This window comes from Telopea speciosissima, chromosome 10 (assembly GCF_018873765.1).
Source record: "Telopea speciosissima isolate NSW1024214 ecotype Mountain lineage chromosome 10, Tspe_v1, whole genome shotgun sequence".
In the NCBI taxonomy this organism is placed as follows: domain Eukaryota; kingdom Viridiplantae; phylum Streptophyta; class Magnoliopsida; order Proteales; family Proteaceae; genus Telopea; species Telopea speciosissima.
The window spans coordinates 55,713,971-55,741,870 of NC_057925.1; the positions used below are offsets into that span (position 1 = coordinate 55,713,971).

The 27,900-nt window shown below is 38.3% G+C and overlaps 1 protein-coding gene across 1 annotated transcript in view; it reads left to right on the forward strand.

The window, feature by feature from the left end:
• The first annotated feature begins 10,227 nt into the window (after window positions 1-10,227).
• LOC122642049 overlaps window positions 10,228-27,900 on the forward strand; it is a 28,090-nt gene continuing 10,417 nt past the window's right edge. The window contains exons 1-3 of the mRNA XM_043835447.1: window positions 10,228-10,233; window positions 16,194-16,199; window positions 27,518-27,622. Of these exons, the coding sequence (XP_043691382.1) occupies window positions 27,535-27,622 (88 nt within the window). The 5' untranslated portion in view covers window positions 10,228-10,233; window positions 16,194-16,199; window positions 27,518-27,534. The remainder of the gene's footprint in view (window positions 10,234-16,193; window positions 16,200-27,517; window positions 27,623-27,900) is intronic.

Consider the following 27,900-nt stretch of genomic DNA (forward strand, 5'->3'; position numbering starts at 1 on the left):
TTATGAAATGTTCATTAGTCCTTTATCATGATATATTTATTACTTCTATTTTTTTTTTTTTCCTGTATTTGTGATCGGTAGCCTGAGAGAGTGATTAATTTGGTTATCGGAGAGGTCTACTGATGCCAAAGATTCTGGCATTGGAAAGTTTGGTAAGTGGCCTTTGAGGTTACACCAGCAAGGTGAGAATGTCCTGCTTGCTGGCTGGATGAGACTAAAAACGTTAATGTGTCAAGTAAATGAAAATGCTATCTTGAATTAATGTTGTATATGGTAGTGTGTCAACTAATATGGTTCCATTTTACAAGCAAGGTCTCCTGTAGCTCTGTAGATATCAAACTTGTAATGACTGAGGTCACAGCTTTGCATAACAACCATGGCAGGCCCTGACAATGTCAGGGAGCCAATTCTTTCACAGAATAGCCAGATGGCCTGCTATAGCTTCCCAAGGAGGTGCATGTAGTGTCAATCTACAGATTGAGGTCGGAGAACTTGTATAACAATGATTTCATAATTCTATTGAATGCATCTTCTATAAAGGCTGTCATTTTTGAGGTTCGTATTTTGTTTCACACTGTTTGCTCTTAATTTTGTGGGTACCCATCAGTACCTCCAATCTTTTTTCTGATCCAAAGCAGGTGATCCAATCATTGACCTGTTCATATTCATAAAAATGAATTTGGGGTTCCAATATGAAATTTTCCTTGTTTTATAAGGCCATTTAAAAATGAAATTACATGTATCTTTCTCAATCTTGATAAATAAACTAGGAATCTCTTTCATCATATGGCAGAAATTCCAATTTCACATGAGTAGGGATGGTGAGAGTTATTGTTTCCATGAAAGATTTCATTTTTCAAATCCATTATGTCAACAATATAAAGCACTAGCTCACCAATCAAGCACAATGAACTTAAAACAATCGGCCTAAAGAAGATCCCATTGAAGATGAAGAAGAAGAGTTCAATAGCTGACATATTGAGTACAACTTAATGCACTCCACGAGCTGGAGATTCTTTGTGGTATATATTAGTGAATCGAAATTTGCTGCCACATATAAGAAATGCTGAGGTATAAATCTTACTAGTTACAACTTACAACCTTGTCAAGAAGTATTGATTGTTTGATAACATGAATCTGTTTGCTTAAATACTAAAAACTGCTTACTTACTCAAATTGATTGCTTTCCTCTTGGGAGGGGGTGGGGGGAGGGGATAATAAAAGGAGAAATCAAAGAAACAGCTGAACCAATTTGCAATGGGCCTGAGAAGTAGATTAGGGTTATTAGGATTTTTGCTGGCTTCCATCTGTTGATGTCCCATGATATTTTCTCTGCTTAGACTAACTACTAGAACTTGATTTTCATTGACCCACAGAACTGCATAATGATTTGGTGGTTCTTTGTGTTCAATTTTTGGTTTCCATGTTCTCCAAAGGTGTGGGTATAAACAGCTGTGTTAGTATATGCATGTGTGTCCATTGTAGAGTAGTTTGAAGGCATGGGATCTTCCTCAGCAAACATGCGGATACATTGTCTGGTCCAAGGTCACTACATCTTAGATCATGGTTAGCCTGGAATGAAAATTTATATGTGGTATTTTAGCTTTATCACTTGTACTATTTACAATTCCATCTAGTTTTGTCCAATCTATAGAATAGAGTGGTGAAACTGCTATCTGATTGTTATTTGATATTGCAGGTTAGCACCTGCAAACCTGAGTACTTTCATAAGCATGAAATGGCGTCAGTGTCAGGACTACCAGCTACTAGACCAGCTGACCAGGGGTAGTGACCCTTCGGTGAACGACCACTAAGAAACCATTGTCGGTGGGTTGCAGTGATCCTAGGAATAAAGGGTTTAAGGTTAAATAGAATATATATAACTAAATCTCTCTGTATCAGCAGTCCCAATGCTTAATGATGACGTGTTGCCCACAACTTTTGAAATGCAAATCCAAATGATGAAAACCAGTCATAGATCGGGCAACAATTCAAATTCCTATAGAGACGTTGTTTGCTCTCTCCTCTGTGTGAGTGAGTGTGTGTGTTCTCTCGCTCTGAAATTATATTGGGGAAGCTCTCTTCCGTTCTGTTCTGAACTTCTCCTTGTCATTGTTTCACTCTTTTTTAGATTTTGATTAATAGGTTTTGAACCTTCAGTCCATTAGTCATATCAGACTTCCCCAACAGACCAATTCATTTGATTGTTTTATATTTGAAGTATTGTAGGGGGTTGAGATTTGAGAACAAGCTGAAGAGGAGAGTAGATACAGAGAAAGTTGATGTGATCCTTTTGTATCTGTTGTTGGCATTCTTGTTTGTTACAGTTGCTTTATTTTGAACTACTTGATAGGAGTTAATGCCGTGTTTTGCTTATCTAAACCAGATAATATACCAACACTTTTTTGATTGGTCACTCCTGACTGCTATCCATGTGGTTTGGTATTTTAAAAATGGGAATCGTGCTCTGCATGGGAGTGCAGGGGTCATGCGTGCGGCAGCCAATGAGAGCTCGTGCTGTGGCACATTGGGGGGTGGATATTCCACCATTTATGAGGGTGGGGCAGTCATTTCCACCCCCAATGTGTCTGTTCGTGGCTCCTGCATCCCATGCAGGGAAATTTTCTCCTTTATAAAATTGCTCTCATAATATTTTGAATGAACAAAACAGTGATTCATTGTCTTCTCTTTTCTCCCGTTAAACTGTGAGCTATAAATTTTGCAGGTCAATGTGAATTCATGATAGGGAACATAGACATGCTTATTTATTGGATATTCCATGTTGCAGTATACTTCCCCGCCTAATGGGTAGCTGTGAAGTGTATTATATATGAACAACCATTGATTTATGATGATCTAATATTTCTGTAACAATTTCATGTTATTAAGATGCCATATTTTTATTTCCTATGATATTGCTTATTCTTGACTTGGAAAAGAGTTTATTTTGCATTTTCTCCTCTCTTCCCTTCCCTTTTTTTTGGGTGTGTGCGTGTGTGGTTGGGGGGGGGGGGGGGGAGGAGGACAGTTACTTGCTTCTTCCTAATAGTGTAAGAATAAGATTTAGTTGGCTTTGATTTCATCTTCTAAAACTTTGTTATGGGTTTGTGATGGTGACAACTGACTGTGTCTCTCTTTATCTATGTATATGTTGATCAGTATTTTGTGTTTATACTAGTAAAATGATTTAAGCTTCAACTACTGTTTATGCTTGTAGGTATCAAAGCTGAGTCAGTTAGCAAGCTTGCCCGAGAAAACAATACTGCAAATAAAACTGTTGAAGCAGACCGCTTGCATACTATGTTTCTTGCAATGGCAGATGCTATGGCTGTTCTTATTAAACTGGCTGACCGTCTGCACAACATGATGACACTAGAGGCTTTGCCTTTGAACAAGCAATTGAGGTTTGCAAAGGAGACTTTGGAGATCTTACATGCAAGCTGAAAATGGGGGATGTGGTGGAGCTGACTCCAGCCATACCTGATAAATCCTTGACTCTGTACAGGGAAGAGATCCAGCAGATGTATGACCGTGACAGCAACATATCTGTCAATGTGGCTGATGCCATGCGAGCTTGCAAACTTACTATGTAATGACCTTGAATCTTGGGACAAAAGCTTGAAGGCCTTTGAGCAACTAGGTGTGAATGTTGGCTTTTTACGTACTCGACTGCACCAGCTTGTGAGCATCCTCACCTTTGACTCAGAAGAGGCAATGGACACAAAGATGTACAAAGAAACTATGTGCAAAAGGGCTTGTTTGGAAGAGGAGATTAAAAAAAACTTGAAGTGAAATTTATGGAATTAAAAGAGGCTCGTGCAAGTTATGACAAAGAAAATGAGAATCTGAAGTTGAAGGGTGTAAGATATGAGATGAAGTTTCAGTCACCTTGGTGATCTTCTTTGTGAATAGCAGTTTCTTCCTTCTTGAGTAGCCTTACGTGTAGTTAGCTGACATAGTTTATGAAGTCAAGAAGTCTAGCACAGAGAGTAATTTTTTGGTGGGTATGATTCTAGATGTATGTTTTTACGGACTATATGTTGATCAGAAATGTAATTTCTGGTGAATCTGTCTATATGTACAGTGTCATCATGTAAATGATAAAAGATTAGGTTAACAGGAATACAGGGTATAATGTCAATGAAGATTGTAAGTGGGAACGATTTATCTGTAAAGTACTTAGTTATGGAGAATGACTAAATGAATTGCTGGAGCATGATAAATTACACAGGCAAGAGAAGGATGCATGGCCCATTGAGCTCCATCCATGCTCAGGGCCTCCCTACTTAAACTACCACATTGAACTGTTATTCAGTAGCTAATGTTGACTAACTGAGTGGAAATGGGACCAGTATTCCCTAACAAGGCGGCCAAACAAAGATCCTTCTCTATTCATCAACGTTGTTGGTTCATCATACTCCAGTACTTTACCTGAAAAAGGAGAAAATAGAAGGTTTTAGACACTCAGACAGTCAATCAAGCACTTGATAATTATTTAATTTTATGGGGGAAATTAAGTTGACTAGGTTGGCATTGGATTAATGCTTTCATCAGTAAATTGAGTGGCAGGGACTGTGATCCTCTGATTTCTAGGATTTCCAACAAATTGACATGGTGTGGATTCCATTAATAAAGATTCACTATTCTTGTAGATGGGCATGACAGTTGACATATGACACTCAAATTTTTCCAAAAAACCTGAAATGACAATTTAAGCACTGTATTGGATCTTACAAAAGTTTGGTTTTTTTCTTTTCTTTTTTTCTCATTGCCTAGTGCATGGGGCATTTAATGAAGTAATAATAAAAAGCTTGTTGAATAATGTAAACCAGAATACCGTAGGGGTATTCTGGTCTTTTGGGTGCTTTAGTATTATGTTTTATAGTTGTTTATGTACTGCCTAGCTGTATTGGCTAGGCAGGGGTATTTTGGTCATGTAATTTCATATTCCAGCATTATAAATATAGGTGCCTGGGTGATCACAATAGATCATTCAAGTTTTCTCAGTTCTGTTTTTTAGTATTCTAGTTTTGAACATGGTATCAAAGCTAGGGTTTTAAGACCTGCTCGATTGTTCAAAAACAACCCTTTTCCCTTGATTCCTCTCCTCTCCCTCTTCTCCTCTCCCTTCTCCCTTCTCTCTTCTCTTCCTTTGATCCATTCAACCCTTTTTAGGGCAGCACCCATGAGGTGATCCATCTATGGTTCGAGTGCTGCCCTCCATCTCACCTCAATTTTAAAACCTAATTCAGATCGATAGTGCTGCCATTATCTCTCTCGCGATTCAGATTGCTTCAGTTTTTTTGGAGATCGATCTCATAACAGTTGGGAGATCAATTGGTTTCTTTGGAGCATCAATGCAGGCCTACGACAACATCTATCCTCTCTCGATTTCACATTGATTGAAGACCCCAGCAGTGCAGCCTCTTTCCTCTTCTTATCGATCTCAACGCCAGGGTTTTGCAAAACCCCGACACTTTATCGATTTGGTTCTTCTAGGCTTTGTTTGGGCAGATTTTTTGAGGGATTATTCCCTGGTTATATTCTGCACTCGAAATCGTTTCAGCCTTGAATTCCGCTTTTTTTTGAAGATCGAATTCTGTCCAATTTGGATCGACCATCGCAGAATTTTTGAAATTCAGTTTTTTCAACAAAACTCGAATTTTACCTTCCGCATTATGGGTGACTCGGAGGTTACATCATGCACATCTGGAGGAGATCGGACCAGGACTGATTTCTTGCCCTATTCGCTGCCATAAAACTAGATGGTACCAATTATCTCGATTTGGGCGAGATCCTTATCCTCACCGTGCGGCGGGGGACTCATGCCACCTTATCGGTATCACCAAACAGCCCATCAAGAAGGGGCTGCCCGCACTAAATGGGCTGCTAATGATGCGATGGTGATGTCTTTTGTTCTGAATTCTATGACCACCGATATTTCTAGTCGGTACCTTCTCCTTGACAACTGCGACTCGAGATATGGACTGCTGTCAAGGGTACTTATGGTCGTTCGGGGTGGTGCTCAGGTTTATGAGATCCGAAAGACTCTTCAACACACTACCCAGAAAGAGATGACAGTCACCAAGTACTATGCTGCCCTCAAGTGCTTATGGCAGCAATCGGATCACTATGCTCGATTCCCGCCTACCATCGCCGCGAGATATTACAGCCTACCACACTTATGTGGATCGCGAGTCTATGACTTCCTGGCTGGACTTAATGATGATTATGACCCTATTCGGGTGCAGGTTCTTGGTCGAGTTCCTTTTCCCACTTTGGAGGAAACTTTTTCATATGTTCACAGTGAAGAGACAAGGAGGGCTGCTATGATGATTACTCCTAAGGTTGACAGATCAGCTTTACAGACTACTGGTTCCTTCACTACTGACACTTCTGTTGATAATGTTGCTGCTACTGCTGCTAGTAAAGAGCCTGTGAAGTGTGATCATTGCCACAAACCATATCACACTAAGGCTCAGTGTTGGAAACTTCATGGGAAGCCTGCTGATTTTGAGAGCAAACGTGGTCGTGCTAAATCTAAAAACAAGGCCAATCACACCGAAAGTGTATTCAGCTCCCACTACATCGACATTGGTTTCTCCCGGAAGAACTTCAAGCTCTCCGGCGTCGTTGAACACATCCGCTGCCCCCACTACATCTGCCGCCAATTCAGGTTCCTTCTTTGCCCATACAGTATTTCCTTTTTGTCATTGTGCATCCGTGGTCTCCACTCCTTGGATCATAGACTCGAGCTATCGATCACATGACAGTTCCTCCGGTCTTTTTAATACCTACTTCCTGCCTCTGGTAAAGACAAAGTAAAAATTGCCGATGGGTCCCTCTCCTCCATATCCGGGAAGGGCTCCATTGGTTGTTCTCCTTCATTGACTTTATCTTCTGTGTTACATATTCCCAAGTTTACTACTAACCTTCTTTCCATTAGTAGTATCACTAAATCTTTAAACTGCAAAGTGACATTCTTTCCTACTCATTGTGTTTTTCAGGAACTGGACTCGGGGAGGACGATTGGATCGGGTAAAGTGCATGGCGGATTGTACCTGCTTGATGGAGATCCTGCATCTACACCGGCTTTACCTTCTAGACTTTGTTCACCAGCATCTTTTTCCTCTGAATTACACTTATGGCACTCTAGACTAGGACATCCACCTTTAGGAACCTTATCTACTTTATTTCCCGCATTCGGCAAAACTTATAATAAAGAAGATTTTTTTTGTGAGCCTTGTGTCTTGGCCAAACAGACACGTTCCAACTATCCTATTTCTAATAAAAGGTCATCTTCTTTATTTCATGTTGTTCATTCTGATGTGTGGGGTCCTAGTAGAAAAGTTGCCCTTTCGGGTCATCGGTGGTATGTCACCTTTATTGATTGCTATTCTAGGTTTACTTGGGTTTATCTGATGCACAACAAAAGTGAGGTTTTCTCATGTTTTCAGCACTTTCACCAGCTGGTTCAAACTCAATTTCATACCACTATTCAAATTTTACGGAGTGATAATGGGCGAGAGTATATGGAAGGTCGGCCAAAAATACCTGGCTGCCCATGGGATCCTCCACCGGACAGTGTGTTGATACTCCACCCCAAAATGGTGTGGTGAGAGGAAGAACCGCCACCTCTTAGAGGTCGCTCGTGCCCTTTTGTTTGCCCGGAATGTCCCCTCAGTTCATTGGGGGGATGCTGTTCTCACTGCCGCCTATTTAATTAATAGGCTGCCCAGTCGGGTCCTTCACTCTAAACCCCCTGTTGAGCTACTACTTGGCTCTTCCTCCTTTATTGTTCCCCCTAAGGTGTTTGGCTGCGTGTGCTATGCCCGGGATACCAGGTCCCCAGGCAAGCTTGAACCCCGTAGTCTTCGGTGCATTTTCTTGGGGTATTCTGCTACTCAGAAGGGGTATAAATGCTATCACCCTCCATCCCGCCGGACTTTTGTCAGCATGGATGTTGTGTTTCATGAGCGTCTCTCCTACTATGTGTCCCCACCTCTTCAGGGGGAGAGTGTTAGCGAAGATGTGTTGACTGTTGAGCATCCTCCTCCACTCCAGTCTGTCTATAATGAGTCTGTTCAGCCTACTTCTGGTCCTCCCCCCGAGTCAGGGGGAGAAGTTCTTGTTCAGGGGGAGCAGACCACTCCAGTCCAGACTGAGGTTCCTGTTCAGGGGGAGCAGACCCCTCAAGCCCAAACTCCTGTCCAGAGAACCATTAGTGAATTTCAGAGGAGGATTGATGTTAGCACTATGAAGACCTATGGAAGGAGACATAATCAGGTTCAATCCACTGTTGCTCCTGTACCCATCCAATTGCCGAACCTGGATCCAGAACCTGCCTCTCCACCTGGTAATGTTCCTTCTCCTGACTTGCCTATTGCCCTTCGCAAAGGTGTCAGGACTTGTACTCAGCATCCCATATCTCATGTTGTCTCTTATGACTCCCTTTCCCCATCATTTCGTGCTTTTGTTACTTCTCTTTCTTCTGTTCGTGTTCCTAATAATTGGCAGGAAGCTTTATCAGATGGAAAGTGGAAGGCAGCCATGATGGAAGAAATGGAAGCTTTGAAAAAAAATAACACATGGGAGCTTGTTGTTCTTCCACCTGGGAAGAAAACCGTTGGATGTAAATGGGTGTTTGTGGTGAAACAGAAGGTGGATGGCACCGTGGATAGATATAAGGCACGGCTCGTTGCCAAGGGTTTTACTCAGACATACGGCATAGACTACCAGGAGACCTTTGCACCTGTGCAAAGTTGAATACGATTCGTGTGTTGTTATCTTGTGCGATCAACCTTGGTTGGGAGTTGCAACATGACTAGATGTTAAAAATGCCTTCCCGAATGGAGCACTGGAGGAGGAGGTATACATGGACATTCCACCAGGGTTCTCTTGTGCGAGAATAGAGGAAAAGTGTGCAGGCTGAAGCGTGCACTGTATGGGCTAAAACAGTCACCCCGGGCTTGGTTTGGTCGATTCCACAAGGCCATGATTTCTGTGGGCTATAAGCAGAGTAATGCTGATCACACACTCTTCATCAAGAGGATTGGTGAAAAACTCACTGTTCTTATAGTCTACGTTGATGATATAGTGGTTACTGGCAATGATGGTGATGAGATCAGACAGTTGAAGACCTTCCTTGGCCAGGAATTTGAGATTAAAGATCTAGGCAAATTAAGATACTTTCTTGGGATTGAAGTGGCCAGATCTGCGAAAGGCATATTTCTCTCCCAAAGAAAGTATGTCCTAGACTTGTTGGCTGAAACCGGTTTGCTAGGCTGCCACCCTTCGGACACTCCTATGGATCCTACTGTTCGGCTCAAGGAAAATGGGGGTGAGCCTGTTGATAAAGGTCGGTACCAAAGACTTGTAGGGAAGCTGATTTACCTTTCACACACTCGTCCAGACATTGCTGTTGCTGTGAGTGCAGTGAGTCAATTTATGCATGATCCCTACACTTCTCATATGGAGGCTGTTCTTCGTATTCTACATTATTTGAAGTCAGCTCCTGGAAAGGGCATTCTTTTGTCCTCACATGGTCACCTACGGGTAGAGGCATACACCGATGCTGATTGGGCTGGTTCAGCAGATCGACAGTCCATTTCTGGATATTGTTCTTTTGTAGGTGGAAATCTTGTTACCTGGCGTAGCAAGAAGCAGAATGTAGTTGCTCGTTCTAGTGCCGAAGCTGAATTCAGAGCTATGGCACAAGGAATTTGTGAGTTACTTTGGCTTAAAGGGCTGCTACAAGACTTGGGTCTACCTATTCGCCTTCCTATGATGCTGTACTGCGATAACAAGGCTGCAATCAGTATAGCACACAACCCGGTGCAGCATGACCGTACCAAACATGTTGAGGTGGATAGGCATTTCATCAAGGAGAAATTAGAAGATGGGCAGATATGTATTCCCTTTGTGACTTCTTTGGATCAGCTTGCTGATATCTTCACCAAGGGTCTGCCTGGAAAATTATTTCACCCTAATCTAGTCAAGTTGGGCATGATCGACATATTTGCTCCAACTTGAGGGGGAGTGTTGAATAATGTAAACCAGAATACCGTAGGGGTATTCTGGTCTTTTGGGTGCTTTAGTATTATGTTTTATAGTTGTTTATGTACTGCCTAGCTGTATTGGCTAGGCAGGGGTATTTTGGTCATGTAATTTCATATTCCAGCATTATAAATATAGGTGCCTGGGTGATCACAATAGATCATTCAAGTTTTCTCAGTTCTGTTTTTTAGTATTCTAGTTTTGAACAAAGCTGTTGTGCAGCCTAAAATCTTCTTCAGCCAACAAACTTAGAATCTTTTGAAAATCAGAGTCTCTGTATGTTCTCTGCTCTTTCTCCCTTTCTCCTCCTCCATTTTATCTTTTTCAAAACTCTGCAGATCAGCAGCAGTCCTCTCTTCAGCCTAAAATCTGCTTCAACCAACAAATTTTGAAGTATGATTGATTAAAGCCATGAAACAATGAGAAGATGTGGGATTGTGTTCCCCAGTCCTCTCTCTCTCTATCTCTCGTATGCAACTCAGTAGATATTATAAAAAGAGAAAGAGCAGCAATAGATTTTAGCTACAATCAGATGTTTCTTCTTCAACATTTAAGACTTCAACCATTGGGGAAAGAATCACTTTTAACAATTTCACTCTTTCTATCTTGAAGTTTATACAAAATTTCAGTTAAAATCTGATAAAATCCATTGACAGTGTTGATCATATTCTCTGTGAAGCCTTGAGATGTTCAAAAAGCAATTTGCCAATAATGCCATTTCTTGCTTTAGGAGACCATGAAGCTACCCTCTAATTTATACAAGGTCATTACACTAAATCAAAACGATCCTATTACAATACAAAATCCCATCACCCTGGGGCCTCCAATAAAAAAGCTGCTTATGTTCACCTAACCCACCCCAAAGAAATGACCAAAAAAACTGATCCAGCAATTGTATAAGAACAGAACAAAGGGAGCAGATTATACTGAGCAAATGTTGCCATTCCTCATGACTCCACCACTAGAAATGAGAGCCCCACCACCTACTTTATCTTTTTAACTTGTAAGAAACAGGATGCAGCCTTATCAATGGCCACTGTTTTGTTTTGTCTGAATATACAGATATAGCCACTGCTGCTGCAACCTCTGATGGTCTAAAATCTAAGAAGTCAATCCCTGCATTTAATTCCCACAAAAACCTGTTTGGATTTTTTTTCCTGCCACTTGTCACAAGCGTCATGCTGATTAGGGGACCTAATCCAAATGCCGATCCAATGATTTTATATTGCATCCTCTATGATTTCATTAAAATAAAACAAGTACTAAAAAATCAAAGGATTTTTTTTTGTGAGAAAACTGTGGCCTCATGCTATGCTTCTTCTTTTTTTCCTGCCACTTGTCACTAGAGGACCTGATCCAAATCCTGACCCAACCTAAATGATCTCATCAAAATGAAAAATGTAATAACCACCAATGGCCTATTTAGTGGAAACCATTTGACCTATATAACTTTTTGGCCACTTGTCACATAAATCTACGTGTACATAAGGATAACCAATCAAAATGCCCAATTGGACTAGATCTTACGATGATTCCTTTACTATCCAAGAAAACTAAAAAATATATATATAATAACCATCAATATTGTTTTTAGGGGAAATTGTTTTTTGCTCACTAGTCACATGCATCAACATGTTGAATAGGAGAACTAATCCAAATGAACCCAAATGGATCCTATGACACTCCCCTCCTTTATTAAAAAAAAAACGAAAAGCACCAATGACTCATCAACATTTTCCCATTTTTTCAATACAGTTGTCATTTGCCGTCATGCCATTAGAATATATAACATTAGCCATAAAAAAATTCAAAGAGTCTTGATGGATTCGAACCACCATCTCTTGGGGAATCCCCAAGTGCTCTACCAGTTTGAGCTAAAGACTCACAAATAAGAAAGCAAATGAAAGCAATTTAAGATTACAGGTTACAAGCAAGAGATTATAGCTACAATCAGATCTTCTTCAACATTTAAGGCTTCAACCATTGGGGAAAGAATCACTTGTAACAATTTTTTTATTTTAACTACGAAGAAAATTCAAATTCATGCATTAGGTAGCGTTTGCTTGAAGGTGTCAGACAAGTCGGATTCTTAAATTGGATCAGCTTCTTAAGAATCTGGTTCATGTGGATTTGGATTCGGATAAAAAACCTGTTTGGTTACCTTGGGTTTGTCAGGTGGAATCCAGCTGAAAAACTGTTTGGTTGCCCTCGGTCTGTCAAGTGGAATCCTTCTGAATCCATATGTAAGACTGTTTGGGATTGTTGTGCAACTTGACTCTCCCACTAGAAACAACTAAAATCATTTCCAGAACTATTGCTGGTAGCCAAAAAAAAAACTGATTCTTGAATCCAGTGGTCATCACCCACATCATTTTCCAATTAAACTTAAAATAATCGGGGCAGTCTTGCAAAACTAATCAAAATTTCATCACAAAGCTATGAAAGAACTTTCTAGAACACTTAAATTCCCAATAAATGTAATAAGCTGTGGAAATTGTGTACATAAACCAAGAATACCCAAAGCTGAACATGGCCCCATTGGGACTTAGACAGATGCTAGTGAGAGTTACTACCCGTGGTGTTTACTCTGCCAGTTCACTGTTGGCAACAAAGGCAACTTAAAAGCAACTGTCCTCAAATTTTGAAGAAGAAGGAAAGTTTTGTAAAATTAAAAGATCATGATTTAGGTAGCCTAATCAGTGAAATTAGAGCCACTATATCCATAGCCACATTGGAAATCAGTAGGTTCATACCAGGTCAATGACAGTATAATACATGCATTAAAAAAGGCAGCATGTTGATTTAGAATTTGCAGACCGTGTCAAGAGAATCAGCTCCAAGTGCAGCAAATTTTAATTCACCAGTGACCTCAGAGTCATCAGGTAATGCCAACTGCTTCTTCACTATTACACACACCTTTTCAACCATCTCTGGTTTAGCCTGCACAAAGACATTATCATGTCAATCACAGGTTGCATCATCAAACCAAACACTGGAATTTACCATCATATATGCATGGATGCCTATATAAAATATAATAGGCTCAGTGGGAAAGAGCACTTGACTTCAATCGGTTGTGCAACATTCATCTTTGATCTTCCAATACTTTTCAGGGGACTATCATGCTGAAGAATCCCACCATAGGTGATGTTATCTCACTCAGTCCCAGATAATCCATATTACAAAAGTTACACCAACTAATCACCGAATCCAAGTGAAGTAATGAACCTTTGGTTGGTAGTTGCATGTAAAAACATGCTGGGTAACCAAGTTGTTGGATAGTCAACATACACTTTGCCAAGCTGGAACATCTGGACAGAAATGCGGTCAGCAAATCACACTGCACTACACCACATTTCTTTTTGTGGAAGTTGAATTAATTCGTATACACATGCTTCATCCAAAAGATTGGATTGGCAATACATCCATATAGAGCCATGTAAGAAAATTTCTATATTCTGTAATGTTTATCGGCTTCCATTTACAGTACCACTGTAACACTAGATCAATGCTGATCTATCTATTTTGCAAGCTTTGGTGGATGTAGAACAAGAAACTATGCAAAGTCCATATTATCTACTACCGGGTACATGAAACACAAAGGGCACATAGATGAATATGAAATCATAATTTGGGAAACATACAACACAGGAAACCCGGAAGCGAAGTGTTCTCAACACAGGTGATTGAAAGATTTTCCTCTGAGAGGAGAAAGACACTAACTTCAGACTGGAATCTTAGTTGTAGCCTGCTGTACAAATTCAATAACAATAACTTGCATCAGTAAATGAGTTGACACTATAAAATTTACAACAAAGAAAAAACAAAATCATCTAGGTAAGCTAAAAGCTCTTTTTCTCTTTCCTCTCCAACAAAAGTACATCATGACTGAAACTCTCTTGTGCTACAACTTACAATATTAGCCCAAAGAATTGGTTGAGAGGGCAATTTTAATACTTGTTATACAAATAGTATTTTTTTCAAATAACTCAATGATAAAACTTAATTTACCACGATAGAAATAAGATGATGCAGCTCAAATGTGGCCAATGTAGTGGTATACATATTCTATTCCTTGGGAATTGTTATGGCCAATTTACTAAGGGGGTGTCACACTGCATCAAGATTTTTACTTCTAGAACTTCAAATCCTATTGGGAGTTTTAGTTCAATTTCTACTTTAGAGTTCCTATTTCTTTAACTGAAAGGACTCACAGTAATGTAGAATAGCCAGGCTGCAACCAATTCTACAGGAGGATCATAAACTCTTAAATGAAGAAGAGCATCCACAGGGCATTTTGATTCTTTCTTCAATCAGCAACTATGGTAGTATGAAATCTTCTATTGAATGAATGAATCCCAGAAGTAGTCTGGAACCTCAGTTGATCTCAGATTTGCAGGGAAATAAAAACCGGATAAGAAACAAAGAAGAAAATAGAGAAGAAGGATTGGATTGGATACCCTTTAACTGCTGGCCAATAGATAATATCTTCCCCAAATAAGCTGGGTTCATGGGGGGATGAACCTGGACAGGTTGCTGTTCTCTTCTCTCAACCACCATTGATCTACATCACACAGGTATTGCAAAATTGATAAATTTAAGTAAAAGCAGTAAGTTCTAGTCTCAGGTTTGAAAATTAGAAAGACTTCATAGAACTTTTGGTGCTTAGTAATTTAGAATATCTAAGGTTTATAAGGTTACTGTTTTGCTCAAAGAGGAAATCAACTTTTGGGTGTTATAAAATCAGAGGAGTTCTATATTTCAAAGCATTTAGGATGTGGGACAAACTATATAATTAAATTGTTACTTGCTTTATTGAATTGAAGTTGAGTTGTTGCCCTTCGTGGCTTTTGTATTGGAGCCTTAATTTCTAATGCTAGTTGTAGATTGCACTAAACTCTTTGATCCTCTTCTTCCTATTCTCTCTCTCTCTCTATATTTTCTTCTCTTTGGTATTTGGGTCTGGTACTTGTTTGACCCTTTCCTGCTCTTCCAATTCACCACATGTCCATCATAGTTTCTAGTTCCCACTCCTACTTCGACTATAACTTCAAAACTTAAAACAAAATACAGACAATCTGATATAAATGTTGGGTCCTCTGTTACCACTCACTATATAAGCAAACTTAAGGATGGATAGTTTTCATATAAGGCCTTCAAGAAACTTAATATTGCAAAAAGGGTCCCTACATGTTTTTTATTATAAGTTGTGACTGTTGGTACTTGGTATAGCTACAAAGAGCTTAGAAGAATTCCCATTGAAAGACTTCAAGAAATAGATATTCCAGAAGGACCCATTAATCCAAGGTGCTTTATAAAAATGAAAATGATCACTAAATAACAACCCTTTCAGCCAAAATCTCTATTATAAACTTTCTTTGACAGTTACAAAGCAAAAAAAATGTCAAAAGTAAATTGGAGAATTTTCAACAAAAGACTAATAAAAATAGATATTCTGAAAGGGAAATTATGCCTTTTTAGAGAAAAGCCAGCCTTGAGACTATTCAAAAGATTTATATTATGGAAGGCAGAAGAACCCCTGCATCTGGTTCAGACCATAATATAATTTTCTACCTCTTCCCCACTTGGTTTCCATCATCATACCTTCCACCCTAAGCGAAGAAACAAACACAGAAATTCCCTTTTTCAGCTTTTCATCTTCCAATAGCGTTCTCACCAGCGAGAACCCATTAGCAGGTTAGAAATCTCATATATTTTTCAAGAAATTTGTCAAAGTAGATCAAAACCCACTTCCCAAAACGCTGATCTGAAACGGGTTTTCAAGTTTGCCTTCTTTTTCAATTCTCTGTTTTCCTAGAAACCCTGACTCAAACAGTTAATTAAACCCCAGTTTATTCAGAGACAGAGAGAGCTGTACTACTTGGATTCAAAGGCAAGATTTTGAAGGACAACAGAGATTCTCTCTTCATGGATTGAAAGATTGTTGTGGAGGAGATTGGGAGGGCATTCAGTGTAACCCTACAGGGAGGGTGATTGGTTTGGAGTTGCAGAGACTTGCCGACAGAGAGAGTGCTATGTACATGAAGGGCACCTTGTACCCTTCTCGGGGTAATTTCCAGTTCTTGGAGACACTGGTGATAAGTGGGATGAAACAGATTGGAGGTCCTATTCCAGAGAGCTTCTCAAAGTTAACCCAAAAGAACCAACCCCAAAACTATAGCAGTGTCCAAATTTTTTAACCTTTGGAGATCTTCAATGCTCAACAGCTCCAAAAGAACCACCCCAAAACTGTGGTAGTGTCCAAAACCATGCTCAAACCAGCATCCTGGTTCCGTGTCTCTGCCACGTAACAAAGATCCACACTGAGTGTCATTATATGCCGATCTCAAGAAGTAGCAACGACGACATATCTTGAACAAACATTTGCAGATCTTCAGTGTCTACTTTGGGAATGAAGAAATCTTTCAAGGCAACACTGAAACCTACTGAAAAATATTTCCCATCAATAGAGGTTGTATGAAATTAAATAACTTGACAGCCGCTTTTGAAGCCTTTTGAAAGAAAACAGAAGAAATAACTTCATTGAAGAAGGACTCAAGCACATCTCTATTAAAATCAACTTTCAATTACTCACTTTGACGAATCAGGTGTCTCTCCCAAAACAGTCAAAACAAGTAGGTAAAGCAGTAGGTCAAGAACAGCAAGCCTTTTGCAAGACAGGTTTTGGAAAGCCATTTGGAACAAACATGGCTAATTGTTGAGCAGATGCTTTGTCAAAGAAATACTTCTTGAACATAACTTCAGTGACAACAGTGAATCGTTGGCTAATTGCAACCTCAGAGCCCAGTTACTTGGAAGTTTGAGGCTCACGTATAATATTCTCTTATCACCTACCATTTTTCCATCCTGCCAAGAAGACACATGAATCATGAAAGATTCTATAAGAGGATGCTTGGATCTATCAAATGTGAATTCTGAATTTTCATTTACAGAATAAAATCTGAATATTTTTCTGCATAATGAATAACATCGTAAGTTGATCTCTATTCCTCTGGATTTTTTAGCAGAGCAATTACACTCATGACATTAAGCTCTACAAAACCAAAACGTTAGAAAGAATTTTATGAAAGGCAAAGAAAATAAGTAAAGAGAAAAAAATCAAAGGGAAAAATGGTGTACAGAATTTAACTTCATCATGCACGCCCAAAACAAACTTGAATTCAGATAGAAGAGGTATAGAACTAACAGGTCAATCAATGATGCAAATCCACTCCTCAATGAGTTTAGTAAATCAACAGAAATTGATAGACTACAACACTGGGGTACAGGTTAAAAATTAGAGACAAATATATTATATTATTTGAAATAAATTTTCCTTCCTGGACTCCTTCCATACAAATGAAGAAAATTAAAGAAATCTGTGCCTACTTTTTGGAAATGGTCAACTTGGTTTGTAATGTCCAAGAGATGAGCAGCCTTTCCAAAGTATGCACACCAAGAGCAATGACCACAGCTTAAAAAAGACAAAAGTAGATTAGAGCAGAACTACTTGGAAAGACACATGTGGCTTCTATCTATAACTTATCATTGGGAGTGAGCCACACGATGAGAGCAGCAGCAACAGCATTACCAGCATTGTTCTCCTCAAATGAACAAATGAAGAGAAAAATGGCACCTCAAGGTAGCCCTTCTTTCCTATGTCACCATATTAATTTGCATTGGCACCTCAAAGTAGCCCTTCATTCCTATTTTATCATCTGAAAACTTCAGATTCACACAACTTTTTTTGTTATTTATATTTTCTTTAGCAACAAAGGGATGCAAAATTGAAATAAAAGGGATAAAATACACAGACTTTCACTTGAGTTGCCAACAAAGAATAATACAAATATATGGAACAAGAATACTCTGTTAGGGGACAAAATTGTTCCAAAAGGCTGCAAACTTTGCTCATTGAACTCTTTGCCATGCTTTTTAAGTTGTAAGCTCCATATCAGGAGTCTTGCCATTGGTCCAGTTCCAATTTATTTACTTGATAGTTGGTTTTCAACAAATTAAGGGGGGAAAGAAGGGGAGGATTTAGCTGAAAATTCATCCAGTTTAATCTCTGCAACCAGCCAGCATGACAAAAGTTTTCTGAACTATGGTTCGGCCAGCATAGATGTACAATATAAAAGATCTGCATCACATACCCGATTGACTTGTGGATGCAAGGCGACATAGCAAGTGGTTGCCACACCCTACAACCAAATCCACTGAATTAAATTAGCCATAATGAAGATAGGACTCCAAAATGCGATATAATAATAGAAACAAACAGAATATTTTTGAGTAAGCATATTCAATGTTGAATGAATGCAATAACTTATTGTTGACCCATAAGGAATTTTATTACATCGGCTCAACCAATAACAAAAGTACCTGTTGAACTTTTTTTAGCACATTATTTCCTGAGTGAAAGAAACATTCCTGCATAAAGAATGCAGAAGGTGGAGGAATTATATACCAGATTTTTCCATGGAATTTGCAATAAAAAAATAAAAAAATGACAACAAAACATCCATGTGGTAACATCAACTTAAGTTTTATATGGTATAATGCACATAAACCCAAATTGAGTACACAATTCCTTGTGTTTCATGAACAACAGATCAAGGAAAATTTCCAATTGCCATTATTAATCAACCCATTTATGATGAGATCATGGAACTTTTCTTGGTCTCTAAAATTGTTTCTGCTTCCTCAGATTCTTCGATGCTAGATCAGACTGTCGTCTACAACTCATCTTAGTTACTCGCACGTGCAAATGCACATGGGGGAAGAGAGAGAAGATTGGAGAGGAGATTCTGAAGAGGGAGAGGACAGAGTTTTGGTAGATAATAAGAACTTGGGGATGCATAGATCATATATATATATATATATAAACAAGATCTGATCCTCCAACACCACCAACTATAGCAACCTGCCATCAGATGAAAGCTGTTAGCACTTACGCATGGGGTGTATTCCAGATTGATATCCACAGAAAGAATCCAAATACAGCATGAGAATCAAGATACCATGATATTTCTTTTTGAATAAAAGATAGCAGAAAATTCTCAATGCTCTTACGATAGGGCAGTAGCACCGATATTTCACAGAGAAGACATTTTAATACAGCCTAAATTACTTTTGGTTTCCAATTTTCATTTGTAATATTGGAAAAAAAAAAAAAAAAAGGGGACACAGTCCAAGAGAGATATGGAGTTAAATGATTAGAACACAACTTGGGAGACGTTTTTTGATGAACAGCTCTACAATTGTAACTCTAGAAGTTTCTACATGAAAACTAACATCTCTGAAGTCATTATCTGGGATTGAGTGATACAAATATATTTTTAACCGCCAGAATCATAAACCAACAATCAGTACATTTCTTAAAAAAATTCAGACAACTCAACTACTCAACAAAATCTTATAATGGTAATTTGCAGTGGCAAAACGTTTCTAATAGGCCTATTGCAAAAGGGCAAAGTGATCTGTGGCAGAAAACCATTTTTTGATTGAGAAGAAGCTAAAATTCACAACTTTTAACCATCTAATGATATGCTATGCTTTAGGCCCTCAGTAAGGCACACGGAATCTGAATGGATTCCTTGTTCTCAGGCAGACCTATCGCACCATCATTTGGCTCACCATCCAAGAGATGGTCTCACCTACCTGGTGACAAAATGAATTAGAACTTGAGTTTCATTGCCACTATTTTTTGCCATGTAGTGAATGACTTTAGGGTTAAAAAAAATCATTTCATCATATCTAAGTAAGAGAATAAGTAAAATACACATTGTACACAATGCTTATTGTCAAAAAAAGGAAAAAAAAGATAAGGTATACAGATAATCAACTAATTGGGAAAACCAGATGGGCAGAAGATCCTCCGAGCACAAGTATTCAAACCCCAAAATCAGTTTTTACAACTACATAAGTAGTACTACTGTTCAAGTCCCTCGTAACAAATCCAACATGGAGGCATAACCAAAACCCAAGTCTGAGTTTTGCATATCCCCGGTTCAGTGGTCCTAGAAAGAAGGCACCATCATGTCCCATGAATGTATGTAGAGCAACAACCAATGAATCCTCCCCAGGGCTATTAGAAGAGTCCATAAGAAGGTTCAAAGTATTGACTTAAAACAAAAAATTAAAACTTGACCAAGAGATATTATTGAAACGTCAAAATCCTGGTTTGAAATCCAAATACCATCTTCCGAAACTTATTCATAAATAAAAATATCAACTTCTTACATGCAGGCAGCTTGACACATTTTAGATATGTTCTAAGGTTTAAGATCTCGACATGCATAAGATGTTCAACTTGAAGATTTATTATGCTTGTCCTCGTAACAAATACAAATATTCCATCTTTAGAAAGACAATTAATCGATCCCTAATAGCAATAGGTTGATAGCAAACAGTCTGCAACACGTTGCCTAGTTAACCATCTAGGAAACCTAAACACTAAATTATTACACTGATTCTAGGAGGTTAATTAGCTAGCTAGGAGCCCCTGAAACTATATAAAGAGTTGCTTCTATGTAAAGGCTTTTGTTAAGTTTCATAATTTGAGGTTTTCTATTTCTCTCCTCAAAACAGGGGAATTCTAATACTAACTATAAACACTACAATTGCATTTCATAAATTATAGAAATTTATTTAGATTTGGTTGCTTATGCAAACCAAAATATCTAGATGTGCTAGCTGACTCACCAACAAATTAATGATAAAAGTTGACAAATATTCCTAAGACATGATACTTGAATCATTGTGTTCAATAGGAGGTTCATGCAACTTTGAGAAGGTCTCCATTGGTAACTCTCTCTTAATTCTCTAAGATATGTCTGTTCAAAACCATAATGCTGATTATAGGTCACAAAGTTATAACAAATTATATTATAAAACAAAAAAAGAATAGAAAGGACTTGGATCCAAACCAAGCAATGGATCTAAATCATAATCGAATAGACCTTTAGAGAGTATGTACAGAATTCCCAAAAGTAGTCAAGATATCATTGAAAAACAATTGCAATCTTCATTCACAAGACAATTCAAAGCACTACATGTAGCAGATCAGATTCGATCAATGACTGAAAACCGTATGTTGGAATCTAATAATGTATTCATTTCCAAATATAAAAGTTAATATAAAGACACACACACACACACACACAAAGAGAGAGAGAGAGAGAGAGAGAGAGATGTGGAGATGCATGCACTCGGATCCACATTTGATAAGAGGAAAATGAAGAAAAATATATATCTAGACCCATTTGCATTATATATTTTTCCATTTGAAACAATTGGTTGTATATACAGAGCTCTAGCCTGAATCCAAGCACTCAAAACATTTTCAAATTGAGCAATAGAGATTGATCAATAGAAAGGGCTACTTGATGACATTTGTATAGCATCATTAATGAAACTTCATACTGAATGCTGTAAATGGACACATCTTATGGTCAAGACACATTTGTCTTGGTATTGCATACAGATGAGTTTAAGAGATCCTTTGTTGGGCAAAGTAGTGGTGCATATTGCTATAGTGAAAACTAAAGATTCAAGTTGTCTGTTTGTTTAGAGTAGAGAAACATTAATAATGAAAATACCTCTTTTTGGCCTTTCGACATGAACTAACCAGTCAAATCCTGGAACACCTTTAACACATCATTGAAAGTTACCTTCCCATTGCCATCTATATCATATACTTTGAAGATGACTAAGGCACATAGACAGCAAGTATGTTAACACAAATCAATGGTCTGAAGTTGGGGAAGAAAATAATCTTCTATATATAAGCTGAAACTCAAGGAATGGAAGAAGTGATTACAGAATTTCATAGAAGTTACATTTTCTTAAAATCATGAATCATACAGAAAAATTGTAGAATTTTTTACATCATGGAGAAGCAAGCTACGTTCAATTTTCGATCTAATGCTTGCTTTAGAACTGAGAGCTGATAGGAAGACAAGAAGTCCTTGACATTCAAACCGTCCACCATCTTAAGCAGTCTGCAATTAAAAGAACCGTAATATCTTACAGTCGACAAACCTATCATGACTTTCTACGAGTATTAGTATATTGTTACGGTTTACAATACAAATGGATGGTTTGTCATCCTGAGTACCCCTACCTCACCCTCTTCACCATTGACAATTTTCAGCACTTTGAAAAGGAATACCTTGTTTTTTTTTGCCATATATTTGTAGTTCATAAAATCGCCATTTGTCTCCCCATCAACATTCTCCATCAGTATCTCATTACATACATCAAGTGGCAATCATGTATAGGGGCGTCAAGAAAACCCAGGTTTTTATGTTTCCCCTTACTTTGTCAAACTGCTTTCTTTGTTTACTCCTATCAACCACTGGATTCATCTGCTCTCCATGCTCCCAAGTGACGACAATTATGTCACCATTCTTTTTCATCATTATCTAGACCACATCCATCCATTATGTGTACAACCCAATATCTCATCAAATCATTACATGGCTTTATGTCCCACGTATGAGGTGTTAGGCACGAGTGAATATGACCTTTTTTCTGAACGTGTTCTCCATATGAAAGAATGGCTCAAGTTCATGCGCAATATGTGCTCTGTCAATGAAGTGGACCATGCCAATGTGCCAGAATGCCTTGTTACAACTACACATATTTGTTGGGATACCAATGACATTCTACAAGGCTAGAAAATTGATCTCATAATGGATAAATATGTGGATTTTTCGCAACACACATTATCTTCATAGGTCCCACTCAGATGAGGTCGGTCCATTAGAAAGGTATTAGATTACAACAATAATTCAGTTAATGATTGTTCAATTCTTAAGCTACCATATTTATTTTTATATTAAGTCAAATTATTGAACTACAAAATATTGATTTCTTTAACTTATTGTTGTCATGCAGAATCTCATTGTCATAGAAGACAGTTTTGTTACTTACACCATTTTTGACATGACAAGGTCTGGATTTTCTTTCCTTAACCCACCTTGACTGCATTTATTATATCCATGACCATATAATTACTGTGCCTGAAGACATGCACCCAACTTTTGTCCTCTGAGTGTTCTCGGACTTTTATCCTTCACATTGTAAAGAGCCAAACATGAGTGAGCGAATGAAAGATATCGAATTGCAACTTTAGATTCAATAGAATCCAATCCAGTGGTTCTTTTGGATGCTCTATAAACAAAGACCTATAAGAACTTCTATAGTTAAGATCGAAATTTTTAACTAAAAATACTGAATTCCATTGGCTCCGAAAACATGCTCTTTAAATGGTCGGTTGACTTTAAAATTTTACAATTGAAAACCATTTTCTGAAAAAAAAGGGATCTTCGTTCAAAGAATGAAATTAAATGTGTAGAAAATTATTGTATTCCTAGTTGGGTCGAATTATTTATTAATTTTTTCTCTTTTATTGAATAATTTATTAAGAAATCGAGGAAGTGGTGGGGCGGGTTTGCAAGGGAGGGAGGAGATAGGAGGAGAGAGGGATAGAGAGGGAGGGGTGGATGGCAGTTGCAGTGGTGGTGGTTCCAGGCAGATTTGAAAGGAGGAAGGCGAGCACCGATTTGCAGTGGTGGGGCGGATTTGAATGATCCGGGTATTTTAGGTTATTCATGTACTAATTTTCAGTACCTGCTACTTCTATAATTCTATTTACAATCTAGTACATCTAAGCAATTCCCACAAAATTATAAAGGGTTTTTTATAATTACCATCTCAAAAACTTTGATATCTATTATTACTTCCCTAAAAACTTTCAAACAACTATTACCTTCCCTTGTTACATACTAATAATTAACTGATTCCACTGTTACATTTTTATAACGAAGAGGGATAGATTTTTGTAACGAAGAAGGATAGTAGTGACAGTGTGCCGTTATCACGGATTTTTTAGGATCAAAATACCCTTTTAGCGTGGTAATTGTAAAAAAAAAAAAAAAAACCCCACCCCAACACCGTCTTATCCTGCTCCTGTTTATTCTCTTCTTCTTCTTCTTCCTCCTCTGCAACCCCAAACCTTGAAGAACTAGTGAAATTCGTCTTCTTCCAACTTTTGGAATTCACAGTTCAAACCTTTCCAGTTCTGCCTTTACAGATCCAGCCTGAAGCAATAAAGAATGAAGAGAAGGGGGAAATTCTTTCAGGTCTCAGGATGGGAGATAGGATGTGAGAAAGAAAGAAAATAATAAGAAAATAGATGTGACAGGCACTCCCGAAGCTGGCATGGCAGCTTTGAGAGTCTCTTCTCAATTCTTTTAATAGAAGAACGGTATTCAAAGTAATTCTGTCTTTCAAATTTGCCCTCTTCCCCAGTTTTCTGTCTCAGACCAATTGTCTTCGAGCCCATAAGATTTCCTGTGTTTTGCTCCTCAATTTCAAAGAGACACACACAACTAGAGAACGAGATGACAAATTTTAGGCTTTCAAGATGCCAATCTTCTTGGGCAGTTCAGGTTCTTATGCTGCTGCAAACCAATGTCCTCTGCTATCAATACCAGGTGGGAGATTTGCATGCTTGGGGGATGCCCACTTCAGCCAATCCAAATATCTACACCAACTGGTCCCAAACCCACCAGGTTAAGATTGGAGATTCTCTGTGTAAGTTTTTCCTCTCTCAATCTTCTTCATCATATCGTTTTGGCATTTGATCTCTGTATTTTGTATTCCCAGAAAAAAACAACTTACAAAGAATTGGATTGGAAACCCATTTCAATTTGTTATGTTCATTGCCATGTGTTTTGGATGGAAAAAATCTTGATCTCTTTGTCTCTGCAGTGTTCTTCTATCCACCGAGTCAAGATTCAGTGATCCAAGTCACTGAGCAAGCATTCAACGCATGCAACCTCAAAAACCCCATCTTATCGGCAATTCGTTGTTTAACATCACTTCACCGGGTAGATTCTACTTCACGAGTGGAATACCAGGACACTGCGAGAATTTGACAAAAACTCCAAATTTCAGCGCTTTTCGCAAATGGGTCTGCGCTTCCTCCTTCTTACTACGGCTACGAATTTCAGTACTTTTCGCAAATAGATTGTACCCATAAGTTAGAATAAGAAGAAGAAGGAGAAGAAAAAGGAGGAGAAGGGTCGGTGATCGGGGTGGTTTTTTTGTTTTTTACAATTATCATCCCAAAAAGGGCATTTTGGTTTTAAAAAATCTGCGATAATGATATATTGTCGCGACTAACCATCTCCATTTTCGCTACGGAAATGTAACGGTGGAGACCAATTAGTTATTAGTATGCACTAAGAGAGGGTAATAGTTGTTTGAAAATTTTTAGGAGGGTAATAGTAGATATCAAAATGTTTGTGGCGGGAATTATAAAAAACCCAATTATAAATAGAAGCCGAGTATGCTCTGTTTTCATTTTCCATTCAAAAGTCTACTTACAAGTTACAATTCAGACTTCAAATTACAAATCCACATTCTTACTTCCATAAAAAGTCTAACAAAACAGACTTCAAATTTTCAATTCCCATTAAAATAGTACATGAACCATTTAGAATCAAATTTCCTTCATCCCCAAATGCATGATGATTATTCAACAACCATTACCCTATTTATAAAAAACAAAAAAACAAAAACAAAAACTGTTCAAAATCATTGTGGAAACAAAAAAAAAAACCTGATTTTTCCACAATGATTCATTCAAAAAAACATTTAAAAAAAAAAAAACTATCCACAAAAAACCTGATTCAACCAAAAAAACACTATCCACGAAAAAACACTGTTCAAAGTTCAGTTTGAGTCTTGCTCTTCATCCTCTTCCACTCTTCTGGGTCTTCTTCTGGGTCTACCTCTAACTCCTCTTCTTCATCCTCTTCTTCATCATATTCTTCTTCGAATACAATTTCTTCCTCTTCGTCTTCATCATCCGAAGAAGACAGGACAATGAACCTGTCTGGTATGTTGTCTACTAGAATAGGGTCATCAAAAGTACCATCACTATAGCCAAAGCCAGGTGGAACTGCTGGAAATGCTGGGGCTGCTGGAATTGCTGCTGCTGGAACTGCTGCTAGAACTGCTGCTGGAACTGCTGGAAGTGTGGGAACTGCTGATGGACCTGGTGATGCAGGTGGAGCTATTACAGCTCCATGAGCTGCCAAAGCAAGAATCCTCAACTCCATCTGCTTTTGGATATGCCAACGCCTTAAAGCTGTTAGAAGCACAAGGTTAGGAGCTTTTCTCCTATTCAACCTAAACCGAGGGAGGTTATTTTTTTTCCTCAAGATATATAACCTGAGTCTTGCCATTGTAAAACTTGTCTAGCACTGATTAGGTGAGAAGCAAACACAGGAACAATAATGTGATACAAGAAGGGAGATTTCTAATGGTATAAGTATATCAGACTAGTAAAGGGGCCAATTCAACTGGTTGGATAAAAAATATTAAGTAACAACAATGTATTTTTCATAATGGAAAACCCAAGTTATATTGGACAATCTAGTGCGTCTTCAATACCACAGAAACAGGGAACCCAAAACAGATAACTAGGGTTTTGATAATGGAAAACCCAAGTTATATTGGACTGATCCATCTTCAATACCACAGAAACAGTGAACACATTAGTACGATCAATCCAAAGAGAACAATGGGATACCAAAGAGAACAATGAGACCACAAAATTGTTAAAAGAGAATGATGAGATCTCAAATTGATAACCACAAGTGAACAAGAGAAATAAATAATAGAATCCTTCAAATCAGTGTCTTTAGGGTTGAAACCCTAACTTTTCTTGAAAACCTATGGTAGGGTAACACTAGGGTTGTCTTTGCTGATTCGGTTGATGGATATGTACCCTGTCAGCAATGATCTTGATGTAGAAATCTTCAAGAAATCAATGTGACAATCAATTGAGAGAAATCCCAGAAGCTTTTAGCACTCTGTAACTTGATTTGACTGAAATTAGGATTTGGAATCAAGAACCAATGGAAGGGGGGGGGGGGGGAATGAAATGGGCATCTCAGCTATCCTATCTCAGGATTTCAGCATTGCATAAACAAACTTTTTTATTATTCAAATTCGTGTACAATGCTGGCCTCCCTTACAAATTTATATAGAAGATTCAAAAATAGACTTAGACACTAAAAAGGAAATGCCTAACCCAATCCTTAACTAATAAGGTATCCTAAATTGACTAGGAAAGTGAACTAATAAAGAAAACAGACTCAAAATATGACTCTAATTAAACTAATGAAGTGAATCCCGGTTTCCTACTGTCTACCCATATTTTAGATTCATTAAATTGTCCAATTACAAAATAAATACATAAAATCAAAGGCCCAATACATACATAACCCATCCCAAGGCTTATTTCCACTAAAATAAGCCCTCTAAGTGATTTATCTACATCACTAAGATTTTCGATTTTGAATCACTTGGTATTCATACTTCCACTAATTTGAGCAGAACATGTTCTTATCCAGTTTTCCCCCCCTTCTAATTGTGCCTTCCTAGGTAGGATTATTGGGCATGGCGCGTTCACTGCAAAGAGATCTTGATCGGATAGCTGAAACTGCAGACACATCCACGCCGGAGGGTTTGAGTTACGTATTGACAGGTAAAGCTGCTCAGAGAGTGCTACTCTTGTTCGATTCATCTCCCCTTCCTATAACATGAATTACTTCTGCGTTCTGGCATCTTTAATATTCTGTTATGCTAAAATATTTTTTGTTTTAGATTCCCAAAGAAGTCAATAAGCAATTAAGCAACTCTATTAATTGCCATAGAGTTTCCCCTTGGTGGCCATTAAAGTATTCCTCCAGAAAATGCTTATGGAAGTGGGTATCTTGGAAGGGAAGGAAATCATTTGGGGCAGAAAAAGTGGGGCTCTAACCT